Source organism: Dipodomys merriami, unplaced genomic scaffold, assembly GCF_024711535.1.
Source record: "Dipodomys merriami isolate MVZ:Mamm:240054 unplaced genomic scaffold, mDipMer1.0.p SCAF_122, whole genome shotgun sequence".
In the NCBI taxonomy this organism is placed as follows: Eukaryota; Metazoa; Chordata; class Mammalia; order Rodentia; family Heteromyidae; genus Dipodomys; species Dipodomys merriami.
Window position 1 is genome coordinate 1,333,278 of NW_027202516.1, and position 20,024 is coordinate 1,353,301.

General features: G+C 46.9%; 1 protein-coding gene across 14 annotated transcripts in view; it reads left to right on the forward strand.

Annotated features, from left to right (window-relative positions):
• Dst (dystonin) overlaps window positions 1-20,024 on the forward strand; it is a 311,344-nt gene that overhangs the window by 253,994 nt on the left and 37,326 nt on the right. For all 14 annotated transcript variants that reach the window (XM_070017230.1, XM_070017235.1, XM_070017233.1 and 11 more), the window contains 11 exons: window positions 4,907-5,026; window positions 5,152-5,259; window positions 6,603-6,821; window positions 9,820-10,023; window positions 11,605-11,836; window positions 12,578-12,804; window positions 14,832-14,954; window positions 15,076-15,177; window positions 16,710-16,811; window positions 18,725-18,898; window positions 19,175-19,330. In XM_070017230.1, the coding sequence (XP_069873331.1) occupies window positions 4,907-5,026; window positions 5,152-5,259; window positions 6,603-6,821; window positions 9,820-10,023; window positions 11,605-11,836; window positions 12,578-12,804; window positions 14,832-14,954; window positions 15,076-15,177; window positions 16,710-16,811; window positions 18,725-18,898; window positions 19,175-19,330 (1,767 nt within the window). The remainder of the gene's footprint in view (window positions 1-4,906; window positions 5,027-5,151; window positions 5,260-6,602; window positions 6,822-9,819; window positions 10,024-11,604; window positions 11,837-12,577; window positions 12,805-14,831; window positions 14,955-15,075; window positions 15,178-16,709; window positions 16,812-18,724; window positions 18,899-19,174; window positions 19,331-20,024) is intronic.

The window sequence follows — 20,024 nt, forward strand, 5'->3', positions numbered from 1 at the left end:
AGGTCCTTAGCCACAGCCAGCAGGAGGCACAAAGCAGCCAAGTGGACCTGGGGAGGGTATTGGTAGTACATTTGTATTAACTTTTATTCAGATATCTGTGTCTGTTTACATCAAGTCATCAGACTCTGATTGTAAGCTTGGGGTGAAGGTGGTGTGGTCTTGCTAGGGGCTCAGGAAAGTATGCAACTAGGCTTTTATTAACACCGCCCAAAAGCATGAAACACAAATCAAACCAACGCTCATAGGGGCATCCAGACCCAGTGTTCTAATGTGCCCCATCCCTGTCCTCACGTAGCTCAGTGGAGTTACAGAAGCTGATGAAATACCATGATAACAGCTCTGCCTCAGGGATGTTTACAAGGGAAGGCATTCATGCCTGAGGAGTGTGTTTGCCAGACCCTGTTCTCAAAGTCTGGAGGAATTCACATGTCTCATTATAATGGGAAAATAAGTGTGTGTGTGTGTGTGTGTGTGTGTGTGTGTGTGTGTGTGTTTATTCAAGTATTTAAAAATACTGCAATTTTTTCCACTAAAATTTATTTCACCATTTTGGAACTGGCACTGAAGACTTCTCTAAAGAGCAGGACAGAACTCTGACCTCCTGGGAAGTTGGTTTGGAGGTGAGGGATTATACTGGTGTAGTAAAAGTGCTGTGCCAACAAGAAAGAGCCCTATGTAAACTTGAATGAAGTTTCTCATTCACTGGGATCACATGTATCCTACCACAGTATATATCCCATGTATACCACATAGCCTCCTGTGGTATATGCCATATATATACCACATATCCTCCCAGGGTGTATACCATGTATCCTCCCACGGTATATAACATGTGTATACCAAGTATCTACAAGTATACCACATATCCTCCTGCACTATATACCCCATGTGTACACCCTGTATCTTCTCAGGGTATATACCACATATCCTCCCGCAGTATGTGCCACATGTATACCACATAATCCTCCCAGGGTGAATACCACGTTATCCTCCCTCGGAGTATAGCACATATCCTCCCACATATGTACCACTTACCCTTCCACCATATACACTGTGTATTTATCATATGCCCTCCCACAGTACATACCACATACCCTCTTGCAGTGTATATCACATATATACCATGTATCCTCTGGCAATACATGCCACAGATCGCCCACAGCATATTCCATTTATCTGAGTCAGACATTGCACATGTCCCTGCTTGAACCTGCACAAAGTAACATATCTTTGTGGCTTTCTTTCTCTCATTGAAAATGGAGTCAAATGAACCCTGTAGAAATGGGTAGAGGCACTTTTGCTTAAAAGAGTTACAGACTGGTGTGCCCAGTTCACACCACTGAGGTTCTTAAACCTTAGTTTTCATTCTCCTTTGTCTCTTGTGCATATACAGATGTGTTTATCAGTAGTGCAGTTTGCTGGACTGCGAATTGTGGGGTCAGTTCTGAGTGCTTGCTTATGTCAGGGGACCCATGGAAACCCTGCTCTCCAGCCCATCAGAGTCCCATTAGATCCAACAGCTCACTGGGCCTCTAGCAGTCAGGCCTGGAGAAAAATATCACCTGCAGAAGTGAGATTGATTGGGACCCTCCAGGCTGTGTTAAGAGTAAGGAGTCACTGAGTGGAAGGAAATGCCAATCAAAGAAAAGTGATAAGTGCCCCCCCCCCACCTCCCCGGCCAGGGGAGGAAGGAGAGGGGATGGCCTTCAAGTTAAAATGCAGTCACCACATGGTCTTTCTTAGGACCCCCTGTTTTGCTTAAAGGATATGTTTTAAAAGCAGTATATCACAGACTATTGAGTCACAACTTTCCCAGCATGCCAGAAGTTCTGGGTTCAATCTCCAGCACTGCAATACACATTGTGTGCCACATAGTAAGTATTACTTACTGATCTTTTTAGTACTTGAGCCGTTTTTGGTGAAATCAGTATCTTGATTTCCTGAATCCCTTAGCATATTCAGGAAGATAAGAGAGGAGAGGGTAGTTCCTGAGGCTGAATGTCCTGGCTGGGTTAACTTCCCTGCTTCCCTGGCTGTAAATGGGTTCGTGGAAATGTCCAGTGTGTGCAATTGTGGTCTGAGTTAAAGGAGATGCTGTGTGTGAAGCTCTTAGAGCAATGTGTTCAGCAGACAGCTAGCTACCGGTGACGAGTGTTTCTCAGGAATTGCTAACATCTTGTACTAACTGTAGAAAATTTCTGAGAGTAACTCATCTTTACCAGGAGAGAGGTCTGTGGTAAGTTCATCTCTTTCCTGCTCAGCTTGGCCGGGCTCCATCTGTGTCTTTTGGAGCTGGTGCATTGCCAGTTTCTCCCCCATCTGGTCCTGGACCAGTGTAGTATGGAGCAAAGCCACTACATGCCCTCCTGGGGCACTGCCCACAGCACTCTGCCCTCTTCTCTCTGTTTGGCCCCTGTTCCCAAGGGCTTGAGATGAACTTAGCACCAGGAGCTGAGAAAGGCTCGTTCACTCCACCTGCCCACAGCCTGTGTTCATTTTTGTTTTGTCCCTTTGTGGTAATGGTGTTTGAACTCAAGGCTTCAGGCTTGCCAGGCAGGTGCTCTACCACTTGACCTCTGCCCCCAGCCCTCTTGCCTTTTTTGTGTTTTTTCTAGATAGGGTTTTGTGTTAACTTGGCACAGGCTTCCTGCACACTGTAATCCTCCTGCCTCTGCCTCCAGAGTAGCTGGTATTACAGGAGTATGTGACCATGCCCAGCTCTAAAACTGGGGTTCTTTTCTAATCTTGCTTCCTGTCTCCACCTTTCTCCTTCTTCCCTGACCCAGTAATTTCCCCTACTCCCATCTGGACTGATGTCCTTCAGAGACTACCCCCCAGAGGCCTTCTTCCAGCAGGGGCCCTGTTGGGTTACTGTCCATATCACTGCCCACACCATTCGTTTTTGATGACTGTCACCAGGAATGGCCTTGGGCTTGCAAACGATGCTCCTGACTCCTGGAAACGCATGCCAAGGAATGGATCCCCTTGCAAGGAGCTCTTCATTCAGAGCTGTGTATATAATAGTAAGAACATGCAGGAATGCTAAAATACACATTTAAAATAATACAATGTGGACCTGGCGCTGGAGGCTCACGCCTGTAATCCTTACTACTCAAGAAGCTGAGATCTGAGGATCATGGTTCGAAGGCAGGTGGCAGACTCTTATCTCTAATAAGCTACCAAAAACCCTACAAAAATTAGAAGTAGAGCTGTGGATCAAGTGGTAGAACAGTAGCCTCAAGCAAAGAAGCTCAAGGACAGCACCCCAGGCCCTGAGTTCAAGCCCCAGGACTGGCACACACACAAAAAGAATATTATGTGGAAAAGCAGGTTATGAACTGTTTATACAGCATTATACCAGACTTAAATAAGTCCATCTTTCTTAGTTTCTAGAAGAAATGCTAAAATATGATAGTATTGGGATTAACTACAAGTTTTAATTTTTTTCTGTAGGTTTTCCTGTGCTTTAAGAATTTCTGTTGTATGCATGAATTACTGCTATGGTCAGGAAAACAAAATCTCTTCATATATTTCAGACCTACTGAGTTTTTGCACAGCAAGTCCTGAGTTCAAACTGCAAAAAAAAAGTTCTTAAAATGTTTGCATTACTTAATGAGATGTTTAAAAATTATACATGGGACAAGGAAGGTGGAAAGGATACTGAGAAGTAAAGAAGATTAAAATACATGTATACGTATATGTGTGTGTATATATATTTATATATGTATATGTGCACATGTTGCATATGTGCATACAGCATAATGAATCCCAGCACACCATCTGGAAAGGGATGGGGTATGGGAGACAGAAGAGATCATGGGAACAAGGAGCAGTGAATGTGTCAAAGTTCGCTGTATGCATCTGTGGAATGATAACTGCGAAATCCTCCTTATGCCACTAATGTATGGTTATTAATAATATTAAATTTTATTTATTTTGTTTATTTATTTTTTGTTGGTCGTGGAGTCTGAACTCTGGGCCTGGGTGCTGTCCCTCAGCTCTTTAGCTCAAGGCTAGCGCTCTACCACTTGAGCCACAGCACCACTTCTTGCTTTTTCTGCTTATGTGGTGCTGAGGAATCAAACTGAGGGCCTCATGCATGCAAGGCAAGCACTCTCCCACTGAGCCACCTTCCCAGCCCAAGATAGATTAAAAAAAAAAAGTAGCTGGGTAACAGAGAAAAAATCATGTACGTGAACAGGTATATAGTTCATACCTGTCATCCTAGCTACTAGGAGGCTGGGATCTGAGGATCCTGGTTCAAAGTCAGCCCAGGCAGAAAAAGTGGACTCTTCTTCAGTTAACCAGTAAAAAGCCAGAAGTAGAGCTATGGCTCAAGTGGTAGAACACCAGGCTTGAGCAGAACAAGCTAAGGGATAGTGGCCAGTCCTGGAGTTCAAGCCCTAGTGCACAAACAGAAACAAATGCAATTGATCTGTGATCTGCTGAGGGTGTGCTCTATACACAGAAACATACGTCGGCCTCCGGACACACAGCATGGTAAGTACCTAGGATCATTCCGGGCTTTGCTGTAGAGCATGAATGGAGAGCAGAACGCTACCCTTGTACCATGTGAGTAGGGTGACAGGTCAAATGACTATAGATAGCATTGCAGGCGGCAACGTGCATTCCTCCTCTGACTGATGGCAACAAAGACGGCAGCGCGAGTCGTTCTGAATTGGTAGCAGGGTGCTACAGATGCCAGGCATCAGAAGGGCCTATGTTTCATGACTCCTGTCTTTATTTTTCAGCCCCAGCCCCTCTCACACATTATTTTAGGATGTCATGAAAAGCCACGCTCAGAGTTTCCACTCATGTAATAAGGATATTTAATAGAAATGTCACTTGGTACTTCTTGGCAATGGTTGCAGGACCTTGTTGACCTCATGACTTATCCTTTGTTTAGTTTGACCAGGCGGCTGACGCTGAGCTGTCCTGGATCAGCAACACACAGAAGAGACTGGTTTCCCTGGGCGACATCAGGCTGGAGCAAGACCAGACCTCGGCCCAGCTGCAGGCCCAGAAGGTGATGAAACCCCAGATCAGATCCTTGGCTTGTCTAGGCCCCTCACATGAGCCAGATGGTGTCTTCAACTGTTGCCTAATTGTCTTCATTTTTTTCTATATTCACCTGTATTTGGTAAACTACAGACCTTCACCATGGAGATTTTGAGACACAAAGATATTATTGATGAGCTTGTAAAATCTGGGCACCAAATTATGACCACATGCACTGAAGAGGAAAAGCAATCCATGAAGGTATCACCTTGTCTGTGTGCCTGCTGGAGAGGTTCTGAGTGAACATGGGCTGAGTTAAATCTTCAGGTCCACTTTCCCTTACCCATAGCTTGTGGTTCAAGCAGCAAACTCATTAGCTTACAAAGCCCACTGGTGGCAGGAATGTTGCATCAGAGCAGCGCCAGGAGGGCTGTCTTTTTAACAGGCGGAGAAGCTCACAGATGTGAGTTCTAGGCTGCCTAGTATATGTCAAGCACCCAGTTAAATGTTAGCTCTGTCATTCCCCTTGTTATCAGTATGAACTACTGTTACTATATACATTGGCCATGGTGTCTGTACCTCTAGAATGTTCACACCTTGAGCTAAAACAAAGCCTGAAATGTGCAGTTCTGAGGAAGTGCCGGAGGCTATAGCTTTCATGGCCCTCAGGGCAGTGTTGAGGCATCCACAGGAATGTATGTGGATGGCAGAAAACAAGGCACGTGCAAGTACCTGTGCCTGACTTTTTTTGGATAGTTTTTTTTTTTATTGTGAAAATACTATACAGAGGGGTTATAATTACATGGGCAAGATAATGAGCACATTTCTTACCAAGCATTGTAGCCTCCTCCTTTGTTTCCCCTTCCCATCCCTTGCCATCCTCCCCCGCCCTCCATCCTCTCCCCCACCTAATCCTCCCCCCCCACACCAAAGTTGTAAAGTTCATTTTTGACATAACGACTTGTACAACTCATTGTTGCAATGGGTCCACCTGTATTCCTATTTACCTGTGCCTGATTTTTATACTCTGCAAAAAATCTGCTTCTGTAATGCAATTTTCTTAAATCTGGTGGAGATACAGACATGAAAAATGCAGATTGTTGTGAAATAATTTCTGTGTCATTCTCTAAGTGTGGGTTACTGTTGGGTTCCTCTTGTGCTGTTAGTTTACTGTGAATTTATAACACATCACCATGACTGTCCTCTCCAAAGGATGTGCTGCAGTGCCCTGTTTTGGTCCTAATAGCTTTTATTGGTTTAGTTGGCTAGCAATTATTACAATTTCATTTGCAAAAGGTAGTCTTTATTTTCCTCCATGAAATAATGTATATGTTGGTAGAAACCAAATGGAGCTTGTTTTGCAGCCTTAACAGCTAGAGAATCATGCTTACTATGTTGGGCAAGCTTGGTGTTCCATGCATAAAAACTGAGGTCCTCGTGAAATGAACTTTTGCACTTACACCCGCTAGACTGGGTAGTTTTTGTTTCACATGCATTTGTTGAGGGCCTCCTGTGTACCACCTATGACCTATGCAGCACCGGTCTCAGCACCCGAGAGGTGTGCCAGCCAATGTCACAACACATTTCTTCATCTGATTTTCCAGAAAAAGCTGGACAAGATATTGAAAAACTATGATGCCATCTGCCAGATAAACTCAGAGCGGTATCTGCAGCTCGAACGGGCACAGTCGCTGGTGAGCCAGTTCTGGGAGACATACGAAGAACTCTGGCCGTGGCTGACAGAAACCCAAAGAGTGATCTCTCGGCTTCCGGCCCCTGCTCTCGAGTATGAAACGCTGAGGCAGCAGCAGGAGGAGCACCGGGTGAGCTGGGGTTAGGGGCAGCAGCCTAGGCGCGGCTCTTACTGCATCAGACACCACTCTCCATCTGGGACACTTTGGGGAGACCATGTCTGACCTCACTGGACCACCCACCTTCCTAGCGTGCATGACCCAGGACTGCAGTAAGAAGACTATCACATCCTTATGTATGGCCATAATTGCATTACAGCTTTTATAGAATAACAGGCTATATAAACCATCTTGCAGGAAGAAGAGTCCCAGTTGTAAATGCCAGGTGAATGAGCTTGGAAGAGCTTTCAGCTTATTCCTGTAGGCTAACTCATATACTTACATGTAGTCGTCAGAGCCGTATAGAATACAACAAAAAAAGTAGAAATGAGTGGACGAGTCATCACATAGAACCATCAGCTTGGAGAAAGTGCAGGTTTGGGAATAACTCAAAATAGCCACCTCAGGGAGCCGGGCGGAGTGCACATGGCACTGGGCGATGAGTGTGGCCTGCCTCTGCGCCCGTGGGTCTCTTGCTCCTGTAAGTGTAGGGAGTATTTTTCCAAAGTCTTAAACTGTACTGTGAAGCCCTCATCTGGCAGTCACTTCATTGTTACTGTCACGTGCAACGTTGTAAGGACATGTGCAAGAAAGAGCTGAAGACTGTCAGGAAAAGAAAGCCTTCTGGAGTTCTTTCTGTTTATGGATGTGTGAACCTAGAACTGTTCTCCCTGATCTGTATGAGGTGCACTTGGAGAGTAAGCAGTGCACATGTGTGTATGTGTGTGTGTGATCCATGTGTGCATGTATATAATAAATGTGTGTGTATGAGGAGGGAAGGCAGCGTAAGCAGACAGAACATTGTCAGTACATTACATCATTCTTGGGAACATATGCTGTACTTACTTTGTTTACTTTCTTAGTATACTGGCATTGAAGAATATCTTTAACTATTTCTTTAAAGACACACTAGAGAACACTAAGGAAAAATGAGTTTACAAGGGTACTGTGTAAATTACTCAAGAGGAAGAGAAACCATGTAGAACTGAATTTAATTTAGTATCAGTGTTTATCTTGCAGAAGTCTTGATATCTCCTCATTAAATTATTTTTAATGTAAAATTTGCATAGATTTTCTGCTCAGGTGGGTGATATCAATAGGTGTATTTAGCATAGCATCAAGTAGAAAGTTGGTTACTGAGCTCTCGTTTTCCAAATGGAATTGGTTCCTCTTTCACATAGTAGTTAAACCTGCAGAGCAAGTCGGGATTGCACTAGTACGTAGACCTTGCAGGCAAGTTTTTCCATTCCATTCCAGCTTTTGGGTACATGCCCCTCTCTCACGGTCTCTTTCCAGCTTCATGTCTTCTCCTTCAGTTTGTTGAGATGCTGTAGGTGGGAATGAACACAGTTTAAGGCCTGGTGACAGATACTAGGATTCTTCAAAGTCATGCTGAATGTGTCCAGTATGGCCGGTCTCACATGTGAGGAGCCAGGCCTCTCTCCCCAGGCCCTGCACTCACACGTGCACACCCCCGAGTAGACACCAGTGGTTTCCCTGGCCTGTCACAGGAGGATCTCACCCACGCCCCTGGCTAATAACTCCACAGCGGAGAGGCACAGATGAGATCTCTCCTGTGTCACTCAGAAGTTTGATCACTCAGAGCCAAGTGTGCTTTCAAGAATGCCTAGTGGGGATGTATGAGATGTCTCCAGTGCCTTTGTTTGCAGCATTCTGTGTGGACTCACGCCGTGTCTCCACTGCCCTTATGACTGGTTTTAATGCACACTGAATAAAAAGCCAGTTCTGCTTCCATCCTGGGGCTTCTTCTCAATGAATGAGAGAAGTTGTGATTGGAGGTGGGCTGGTCAGTAGTATGGAGACAGGAAATGCTGCAAGAAACCCAGTCCATGACTTGGGACAAAAGGAAGGCTTTTTGTACTTCAGCCTAGAGGCTGGTCCCGAACTTCCAGGCAAAGCTTCCCAAGGGATGGCTTTGGCCTTGAGCCATGAAAAGCTGTCACTGTTTGCCCTGGTTAGAGGACAAAATTAAGTAACATAATCCTTTGGTGCCTGCACATTTTACAAATAATGCTCAACTTATAGCTGTGTATTTGAGTTGCCCTTGCAACGCCAACATTTTAAAATAATGACTAGAAGTAGATTGCTGATGTGCGTGTGTCCTCAGTGCAGACTGGATTCTTATTGCATCTACAGTACAGTGGAATACGAGCATGCACCATTTGTATAGCTTCACGTGTCTAAAGCAGTGTCTGTGGATGAGGAGATCACTCTCAGATCCTTTTATCTTGAGGTCTTTCTTCCTCCAGTATTTGTAGTTTACTGAGTTTCTTTCAGCTCTCCTTCCTCCCCTTCCTCTCCTTGTTTTATACATGTCATGAATGTCAAAAGGAACCCTTGGGGTTAGACCTTCGTCTCTCTAGGGAATCTTTCCACGTGAAAGGACTCTTGGTGAATGCTCTATTCAAGTGCACTGCTGGTGCACAAGGTGCACTGTGAGCTGTCCCCTTGCAGGGGCTCAGGCATGACTGTGCTGACAGTTACCTGACTGTGTCAGGTAATTGATAAAGCTACGTGTCAGCCTCTCCTTCCTGGCACTGAACTGTACAGGCCATCACGGGGGCACATGTCACCATGTGGTATGCACAGTCATGGTTGTACATACCATCATGTGGCATACGTGCCGTCACGTGTAGCACACGCTGTCACATGTCATACACAGTCATGCATTGTACATACCAGCATGTTTGTACATGCCATCATATGTTATATGCACCTTCATGAGTTGCATTGCTGTCATGTGTGGTACATGTCATGTGTTGCACACACAGTCATACGTTGTACATGCTGTTGGGTTTGTATACACCATCATGTGTGAACGAAAGCCAGGCAGGGGGAGGGTGCTTGCTGAGAGCCTGCTGCCAGCTGGTTGCACTGGGGTGCCGGTGCGGAAGCTGAGATGTACAGGTGAGACCCCGAGATGCTGAGAAACCCCTTTCATTTGTTACAGCAACTGCGAGAGCTGATAGCGGAGCACAAGCCCCACATAGATAAGATGAACAAGACTGGGCCCCAGCTGCTGGAGCTGAGCCCAGAGGAGGGCTTCTCTATCCAAGAGAAGTACGTGGCCGCTGATGCCCTTTACAGTCAAATTAAAGAAGATGTCAAAAAGCGAGCTGTGGCCCTGGATGAAGCGGTCTCCCAGTCGACCCAGGTAACCGATGATGCCAGAAGCAGAACAGGCTCTTCCCACAGGAGCCCAGGTGACCAATGACACTAGAAGTAGAACGGGGCTTTTCCCACAGGAGCCCAGGTAATTGATAAAGCTAGACCAGACTCTCCCCACAGCAGCCTACGTTACTATTGATGCTAGAAGTAGAATGGGCTCTCCCAAACAGGAAGCAAGCAGAGATACTGTCCTGGATCTCCTGATTAAATTGATCCACAATATTTCTCTTCATTAAACTCTTTTTTCTCAGAGGTGTTCGTGTTTGCTTATCCTGCTTGTACATTTTTCTCCCTGCTGAAGATATAATAAAAATGATTTTCAGTGGCTATGACACATGCCCTTGCTGTCACTACCTAGGTGTTTAGTTCAGTGTCCATTGTGAGTGTAATATAATATTGGTCATTAGGAGAGATAGAAGAAGGTATTGCTATGATTGTTAGTAAAGTGTTAATAAGCTGGGCACTTGTGGCCCCACCAGTAAACCTAGCTAAACAGGAGGCTGAGATTTGGAGGATCATGTTTCAGCACAGCCAGAAAAGCTTACTATACTCGATTTGCAAGATAAACAGCAAAAAGCAGGGCTAAAGGCGTGGCTCAAGTGGTAGAATACCTTCCTATTAAGCATGAAGCTCTGAAGTTTAAACCCCAGTACCACCAAAAATCCAAGAACAAACACCAGCAAAACATTCCTGTGAATCTGTAATCCTGAGTTGTGATTTCCTTAACTGTGAGGGTAGTATAGAACTTCTGAGTGAGCAGATTTTTATAACTGCCTAATTTGTATCTGCATATAGTGTGTTGGGAGAGAATTAAATACAGACTTCTAATACAGCATCAGGGAAGTTTTTGTTTGATTTCATTTTGTGGGTCTTTTTAAGATACTTTTTTATACTTTTCAATTCAGGAAAACAAAACCTAAGGCATCCCTTAGATGTGATCAGAACTGTCCGTGAGCTTTATAATGTAACCTCAAGAGCATCAAAATTGTGACTGAAGATGAAGAAAACAGTTTTTATAGATAAAATACTCAGGTTATTAAACAAATTTTAAAATTAAGATAAAATACAGCAGCATCTTAAGGCAGATGCTGATCTGTAGTTCTTTCTCCTTCCTTCCTCTCTCTCTCTTTTTCTTTTGGTCTCTTTCTGTGTTTCTCTCCTTTCTTCCTTCCTTTCTTTCTTGGGCTTGAACTCAGGGCCTGGGTGCTGTCTCTGAGGGCTTTTGCTAAATCCTCAAATCTCAGCCTCCTGACTAGCTAGGATTACAGGTGTGAGCCATGGGCACCCAGGTTTTCACCTGTCAGGTACTCACCAGGAGCCCAGTGTGTTCCCCATGAGTGTGCTGCAGAGGGCCTACGCACAACTCATGAGTGTGCTGCAGAGGGCCTACGCACACGTCATGCCTGTCCTGGTGAGCAGCTGGATCCAGCTCTTTGGACGCCTCTGTTCGGAAAGGAAAGGTCTAAGCCTCAGCTCTCCTTGTGTCAGTAAGAACAGGGTCTCTCACAGGAAACTCACACTGACATCACAGACCTTGCCCATAAAGGATCCCATTGTTTCCCTCCAGTTCCATGACAAGATCGACCAAATCCTGGAGAGCCTGACGCGCACAGCAGAGCGACTCCGGCAGCCACCGTCCATCTCTGCGGAGGTTGAGAAGGTCAAGGAGCAGATCAGTGACAACAAGAATGTGTCCATGGACATGGAAAAGCTGCAGCCCTTGTATGAGACGCTCAGGCAGAGGGGTGAGGACATGATTGCCAGGTCTGGAGGCCCCGACAAGGACGTCTCTGCCAAAGGTAATCACTGGGGAGCAGGGAGACAGACGTGGACAGGCCAGGTGCATGCAAAAAGCCAAACCTTTGAGACTGTGTCACTAATGGGTGTGCTTAGGGTACAACCCTGGTGAACATCATTCCTGTGTTTGTGAAAGTAATCCATGGAATTATCTAGTTGAATACAGGTTGGTTGAATGTTCTCTGGGCCTTCAAACCAATAGGTTAAAGCATGACGGGGGTAAGGTCAAAGCTCCTGGATTTGCATTCTTTTTCATTGCTGATCCTTTTCACAAGCTGTGACTTAGCCAGCCATAGCCAGTCCAGACAGCACCATGAGTGCCAAGGAAGAGCAGAGACACAGTAGAAATCCTTGAGGACTTCAGAAGGAAGCCAACAAACACACATCATTGCCACATTCCTGCGGCTGAACTGACAGTAGCACTCCTGAGCTGAACGCATAAGAAAATTCACTAACTAGCTGGGATTGAGGCCCGGATTATTGAACTTAAAATCGGGTAACCCAGGTCCACTCTCAGCTCACTAACCTTTCTGCACGCCAGGGTCAGGAGGAGCCTTGCTCAGCCAGGGGAGAACAGAGGTATGTTGCCGAAGGCTGGGCATGTGGGCCTGTGATCCTCACTAAACCACCGCCAGCCAGGTCTAGTTCTAGAGTTAGCAGGAAATGACTGCCCTCTGTGTGAGCTTACGGATTTGCTTAACCGCCTCATGGGGGTAACTGATGCTCTTGTTGGGCCGCCATAGCTGTGCAGGCTAAACTTGACCGCATGGCTTCTGTCTGGGAGAACATCCACGCGCTGGTGGAAGAACGGGAGGCCAGACTGCTGGACGTGATGGAGCTCGCAGAGAAGTTTTGGTGCGATCACCTGTCTCTGGTCGTTACCACTAAAGACACTCAAGACTTCATCCGTGACCTGGAGACCCCCGGCATTGACCCCTCCATTGTGAAGCAGCAGCAGGAAGCAGCAGAGGTAAGCAGAACGTGACGAACAAGAGTTCTTTTGGCAACTATTAGGATTTACTCTGTTAAAGTTTGTATTTTAGAGCTGGAGGTAAGGCTCAGTGGTAGAACACTTGCCTGGAAAGCACAAGGACGAGAGTTCAAACCCCAGAACCACCACAGTGTATCTGCTTGGTTGGTTAGTGCGGGAGAGGCTGCCCCACACGCTTCACTGGAGGCCACAAAGTCAAATGTCAAGCAACTTGACCCTGTCCCCCTGCTTCTGCCTTATTTCAGGGCCCCATATCTCTGCTCTTGGCTCCAACTTAGTCCAAAGTGAGGTCTCTCGACTTGGCCTTGAACCTTGCTGCACATCGTCTCTCTAGACCTGCTCTTACACGGCACTCCTTCCAATCCCTCAGAGGCCCTGTGCCTGCTGGAGGGAGCCCGGGCTGCCCAGGCTGGCCTAGCCCTTCCCAACTCAGCCTGGCCTAGCCTAGTCCAGCCCAGCCCAGCCCAGCCCAGTCCAGCCCAGCGCAGCCCAGTCCAGCCCTGACTGCCCAGCCCCGCCCAGCCCTTCCCAACTCAGCCTGGCCTAGCCCAGCCCAGCCCAGCCCAGCCTAGTCCAGCCCTGATTGCCCAGCCCGGCCCAGCCCTTCCCAACTCAGCCTGGTCTAGCCCAGTCGAGCCCAGCCCAGCCCAGCCCAGTCCAGCCCTGACTGCCCAGCCTGGCCCAGCCCTTCCCAACTCAGCCCAGCCCAACCCAGTCCAGCCCAACCCAGCCCTGACTACCTAGCCTGGCCTAGCCCAGTCCAGCCCAGTCTAGCCCTGGCTGCCCAGCCTGGCCCAGACCTTTCTAACTCAGCTGGCCTAGCCCAGCCCAGTCCAACCCAACCCAGCCCTGACTGTCCAGCCTGGCCTGACCTAGCCCAGTCCAGTCCAGCCCAGCCCGGTCCAGTCCTTCCCAACCAGCCCAGCCCAGCCCGGCCCATCCTTCCAAACTCAACTCAGCCTGGCACAGCCCAGCCCAGCCCAGCCCAGCCCAGCCCAGCCCTGACTGCCCAGCCTGGCCTGGCCTAGCCCAACTCAGCCCAGCATAGCCCAGTCCAATCCAGCTTAGTCTAGCCCTGACTGCCCAGCCCAGCCTAGCCCTTCACAACTCAGCCCAGCCCAGTCCAGTCCTGACTGCTCAGCCCAGCCCTGCCTAGCCCAGTCCAGCCCTGACTGCCCTGCCCAGCCCACCCAGCCCAGCCCAGCCCAGCCCTCACTGCCCAGCCCAGCCTAGCCCTTCCCAACTCAGCCCAGCCCAGTCCAATCCTGACTGCTCAGCCCAGCCCTGCCTAGCCCAGCCCAGCCCTGACTGCCCCACCCAGCCCAGCCCAGCCCTGACTGCCCAGCCTAGCCTAGCCCTTCCCAACTCAGCCCAGCCCAGTCCAGCCCTGACTGCTCAGCCCAGCCCTGCCTAGCCCAGCCCAGCCCTGACTGCCCCGCCCAGCCCAGCCCTGTCCTGACTGCCCAGCCCAGCCCAGCCCTGCCTAGTCCAGCCCAGCCCTGACTGCCCCGCCCAGCCCAGCCCAGCCCTGGCCCAGGCCCAGGCCTACCCTGCTGCTCTTTTACCAAGTGTCCTCTCTTCCCTGAGTAGAACGTGGTACCCCCAGCTGAAATGTCCTTCCTGTGTCTGTGCCTTTGCCCAATATATCTCCTACTCACGCACATACTCTGGGTGCAGGTGCTGCTCCAGCTTCCAGATTCCTCTGTAAATCTTTCCTCATGATATTGAATCCCGTTACACTCTCCTCGTGACTGCTATTGGTTGAATTCATTGACCTAAGAGCCAGGCCTGTTTTCTCTCTGTCTACAGTGCTCGTACTTATTAAGTATGTTTGTTGATTGAATATATATTCAACCAAGGAATTCCAAGCACAAGTTAGAAAATGAAGGAAAGCAGGAAGTTAGGAAACAGGAGGTTAGGATGACTGTGATCTCCTAGCATTAACCAGTGCTGACTTGGTTTCTGTGTGGCTCGTCTTCTGAGGCTGTCTTTTTGCTTTGCTCCAGGCCATCAGAGAGGAAGTGGATGGGCTACAGGAGGAACTGGCTGTGGTCATTAGCCTGGGCTCTGAGCTCATTGCCGCGTGCGGGGAGCCTGATAAACCCATCGTGAAGAAGAGTATAGATGAGGTGCAGTCCTCATTTTCACCCCTCAGAAAGTTTCCCTGGAAATCCAAACTCAATGCCTTTGTTAAAAGTAGTCATGAGTTTAAATGTTGATATTGAGACAGACATAACATTTGTATTGTAGCTAAATTCAGCATGGGACTCTCTAAACAAAGCTTGGAGGGACCGGATTGACAAACTCGAGGAGGCCATGCAGACTGCAGTTCAGTACCAGGATGGACTACAGGTAAGGCCAGGCGCCCTGTGCCCGCCTCCACGGAGGGGTGGGGGAGGCAGGGATGGGGGGCACCTGCTCCTGCGGCCACTTTGACCTCTAGAAGATAGTTTCTCACCTTTCAGACACGTGGATTTACAGGCGAGTCTAAATGGCTCAGTACACACTTCCAGTGAACTTTAGCTTGAAAAGACATATTTTCATGCTTTTTAAATGAAAGCAAGTGTTCCCACACAGTTGTTTTTCGTGAACAGTTCAGTATCAGGTGATGAAATGGAGCAGAGACTGAATTATGGTACAAGAGGGCGCGCTCTGGGATGAGAGGAGTAAACACTAAAAATACTAACCGGTCAACAGAAGCCAGAGAGTTGGCTGACACCAGTGAGCCCTGTGTACCAAAGCAGATGTGGCTCCTCGGGCCACTGTGTGCTGTGCAGTGTCTTCTCCACCTGTGGCATTCACTTGAACAGCTGTTTCTCCATCCCTGAAGGTTCTCGGCTCATTAACCCTGTGGAAGTTGGCACTGTTAATATCAACAGCTCCTCTGTTGGCTAAGGCAAACAGCTGCTATTTCTTTTTCAACATTCTCTAACTTTGTTTCGTTTCCTACCAGCCAGCACCCTCCTTCAGAACACTAAGCAAATACTTCCAAAGCTCAGATGAGCACAGCTGTCTCCTCTTTGAGCCACTTGACTTCTGCATTCGTACCAGCCATTTCACTTGTGTATTCACACAAGTACACACCATCAGCCACCTTACTTCTGCATTTGTACCAGTATTCACACTATCAACCAGGCTTGATGTCAGCTGAAAAAGGGTTCTGAACTTTGGAAACATGAAAAAAACTCCGTATTGTAACAGCCCCCTTCCTGTTCAAAGCAAAACAGAGACCCCTGTGTATGCGAGGCTGGGCTGTGGGTGGGTCCTCACAGCGGCCCTTACATGCTCCCAGGTCAGACACCATCGCCCACTGTGAGTCGGCACAGGGCCTGGCACGTGCCGTGCTGCTCCAGTGTGGCTGGTCACCTGTGCTCCATTGAGAAACAGTTCCACCAGCTGTCAGGAGCTTGCCCCAGGTGCTCAGCTGGTCTGATCATTTGCTGGGCTACCATCCAACTCCCGGGCAGGTTTAAGGTAACCTGAATGCACCAGATGCTTTCCGCCCCTCCCTAATGGTCTGGCCATTGCTTTGAGGTACAGAGTAATTCTGTTTTATGTTCAGAACTTGAAAACCTGAGCCTTTGTAGGATAATTTTCTTCCCTGACTGTGAAATCTATGTTGCAAAGCAGAATAGAGATCTCAATATTGCTTCTATGTGTGGGGTTAATAGTCTAATAATATTCAGTAAAGAATTCCTCTTGCATATTTATGGATGTAGAGTTAAAGCAATAGCTATTTTAGCTATTTCATATTTGGGACAACTTCCATTATATTGCTTTTGTTTAGGTAGACCTTAATTTTTTGTAAAATAGCCATCCTTCCTTATAATTGCCCTTTTCTATAACTTGTGACATATTTTGGTCCTTTTATATGTTTCTTTCAGGCAGTCTTTGACTGGGTAGACATTGCGGGTGGGAAGTTAGCTTCGCTGTCTCCCATCGGAACAGATCTCGAAACTGTCAAGCAGCAGATTGAAGAGTTAAAGGTACATGTTGGGGCCTAAGTAATTTATCCAAGACTTCCTTGCATTGTTTTAGTTGTTGAGTCACAGGATTCCTTGTATACATTGATTTATTTTACATAATTGAAGCATCTCACATTTTTTATTTTGAACTGTGTTTAATACATTGCCTACCTAGAATGAACAATAGAAAAGTATGTGCTCTTTAAATAAAACAAAACATTGAATGTTTTCTTTGCATTAATTAATACCTGGTTATTATTGGAAAGTCAGAAAATCTAAATAAGCACAAAGGAGGAAAAGCAACTTTTCCATTATCCAAATATTACACACCCAGATGTAGCTCCTCTTAGGCCCTACTGTCTTTGCATCTCTCAGATGTCAGATAACCTGGTGTTGGGAGCAGTGTGTGTGTGTGTGTGTGTGTGTGTGTGCGCGCGCGCACGCGCGCAGGGGTAAGCATATTTCATGATTCCATGGGCACTGTTTAACTGGCCTTATTATGTAGTGTTCAGTAATGTTTTCGTTTTCTGTGTGTGTGCTGCATGATTGGTGTGGTGTAGCAGCAGAACTTTCCTGGTTGTGAGTATTTGTGGGTTGCCTCTGACCTTCCCGTCCTGCGGCTAGCATTCTGCTCTGAGTGCCCAGCCAGTGACCATCTAGGGCCATGACTTCAGCTCTCTCCTCCCTTGGGCTTCACACCCAGAGGCCTCTTGTCAGCGAATGCCCCTACATTCTTACATAAAACCACTATTGGATACTAAAACAGCATTTTCATCTCAAAGTATGACTATTTCCTTGAGAAATGTATTTTTCTTTGAGCACTTTGCTGTTACCACGGTTAGACTGGAAGATGTTTTTGTTTTGTCTTGCTTTTACCTTGCCTTTCGGATCGTCAGCACCGTCAGGGTTTCCCGTGCCCATGCTCCTCTCCACCCACGGCCTTCACGGGCAGGCTGGGCAGGCTGGGCAGGCCTCCCGCTGCCTGAGCGGCGGAGGCCCGCTCTGACTCGGCCTTCCCCCCCACCCTCAGGAGGCACCTCAGGAAAGTCATCTCACCCGCCCCTCCCCCCCCTCCCCCCCCCCCCTTTGTCCTTGACTGGAGAAAACCTTCTTTTAAATTGGTAGAGTAATTTGAACTTAGCCAATGCTCATTATACTTTATTACTTTTTAATTATTGCTGTCATATGTTTAAAGAGAATAAGAGGCTGCTTATCCATTAATTATTTATGATTGCAGCTTCAGATAAATATTTTATGATGATCATTTGTGATAGGACAGTTTTCTTTTACAGTCAGCCACTTCCTAACCTGTTGGTTGGCTAAGTAAAGATAGAAACACTATGGCATGATGTAGAAGCACCAGGAGAGGGAGAGTGGCAGCCATGGGTGAGGCATAGAAATAACTAAGTCCTGAAAAATGTAACACAGCTGTGAAAAACAGTGTGGTTGTGGGGGGAGGGAGGAATGCAGAATGAGTGTGCGTGCGTGTGTGTGTGTGTGTGTGTGTGTGTGTGTGTGTGTGTGTGTGTGTGTGTGTGTGTGTGTGTGTGTGTGTGTGTGTGTGTGATGGAAATACTGAGCTTGGTAGAAGCATTGTTTCTTGGGTTTCATAGGTGTTTGTGTTTTCTTCCCTGTAATTTCAAAGCACACTATTGAATATATAAAGGCATTTGAATAAGTTAAACTATAAGGTTTGTTGGTTTACTATAAAGAACAAAAACAAAATACCAAAATTACATAGACATCTTTCCATCACATAAAGTGGAAGTACCCGCTCCCCCTTTTTCAGTCTTTGCTAGCTCTTTATTCCTTGTGACCTCCCCCAGTAAGAAACACAAATTAGAATAAAACACTAAAATATTATTGTCTTAAACAGTATTGTCTTAACGCTACTGATTTTAAAAATGTCCTTGTATATGTATATTTTTTAATAGCAATTTAAGTCAGAGGCCTACCAACAACAGATAGAAATGGAAAGGTTGAACCATCAGGCAGAACTTCTGCTGAAGAAAGTGACGGAAGAGAGCGACAAGCACACAGTACAGGACCCCTTGCTTGAGCTGAAGCTGATCTGGGACAGCCTGGATGAGAGGATTGTCAGCAGACAGGTGAGTGCAGAGACCTCTGACATGCCACACACTTGTTCAAGTCACGTCAGGAGTTAGCAAAACTCCTGAAGCACCCAGATTCTCTTTTTTCCGGACAACTCTCCCTGTCTGTGCCATGTTGTGACCACAGAGAACATCATACAAAAAATATGGAGAGATGGTTACATGCCCCAGGGCCCAGCTCAGGCACCTAGGCGGCAGGAAGTGATGGCTCTTCGCCCTTGTTCTGCTGATGTGCCTCATGTGTGACGGTCCCTCTACTCTGCTCTCTTCCAGCACAAGCTGGAGGGTGCCCTCCTCGCGCTGGGTCAGTTCCAGCATGCCCTGGACGAGCTGCTGGCCTGGCTGACACACACCGAGGGCTTGCTCGGTGAACAGAAGCCCATTGGAGGGGACCCGAAAGCCATTGAAATCGAGCTCGCCAAGCACCACGTGCGTAGCCACTGGCACATTCGTGTTTCTTCCCTGTGCTTTTCTGGGGCCACCAAGCTGGGTTTTCAAGTTGATGATCTCTTTTTTTATTATTGTCAAGGTGATGTACAGAGGGGTTCCACTTACATAAGTAAGGTAATAAGTGCATTTCTTGTCAACCTCGTTACTTCATTTTTCTCCTGTCAGTGGGTGATCTCAACAGATGTTCAACTCTGCATGTATAGTCAGAGTTTAAAGTACTTAAACACTTCCTTCAAGATGATGATCAGAATATTTTTCTCATGGTTCAGGGCACTTACCAAACACAATACACAAGGGAAATCAGTGACTAAATTTTTAATAGGGCTGAAAGGCAAACACTGAAGATTTAAGTCCCGTTATCTCTGTCCTTGGATTAATGTCACCTTGGATTCCACTTGAAGTTGTTGGGGAGAGCCTAAAATGTCCTGGGCTCAAAATGTGGCTTCACCATGGTTCGTAGCCTTTCTGTGGTCATGCATCTCAAATCCATCCTGTTTGGCCTGCTCCTTCTGTGTCTGTCTCTCCTAGCACAGGTGTTTTTTTGTTTTTTTGTGGGTTTTTGTGTGTGTTTTTTCCTGTTTCATTGTTGCCTTTACTTTGGACTGGCTACTTATATCACACTTTTCTAAATCAGTTTTGAACTATTTATTATTACATGTAAATTATTAAAATG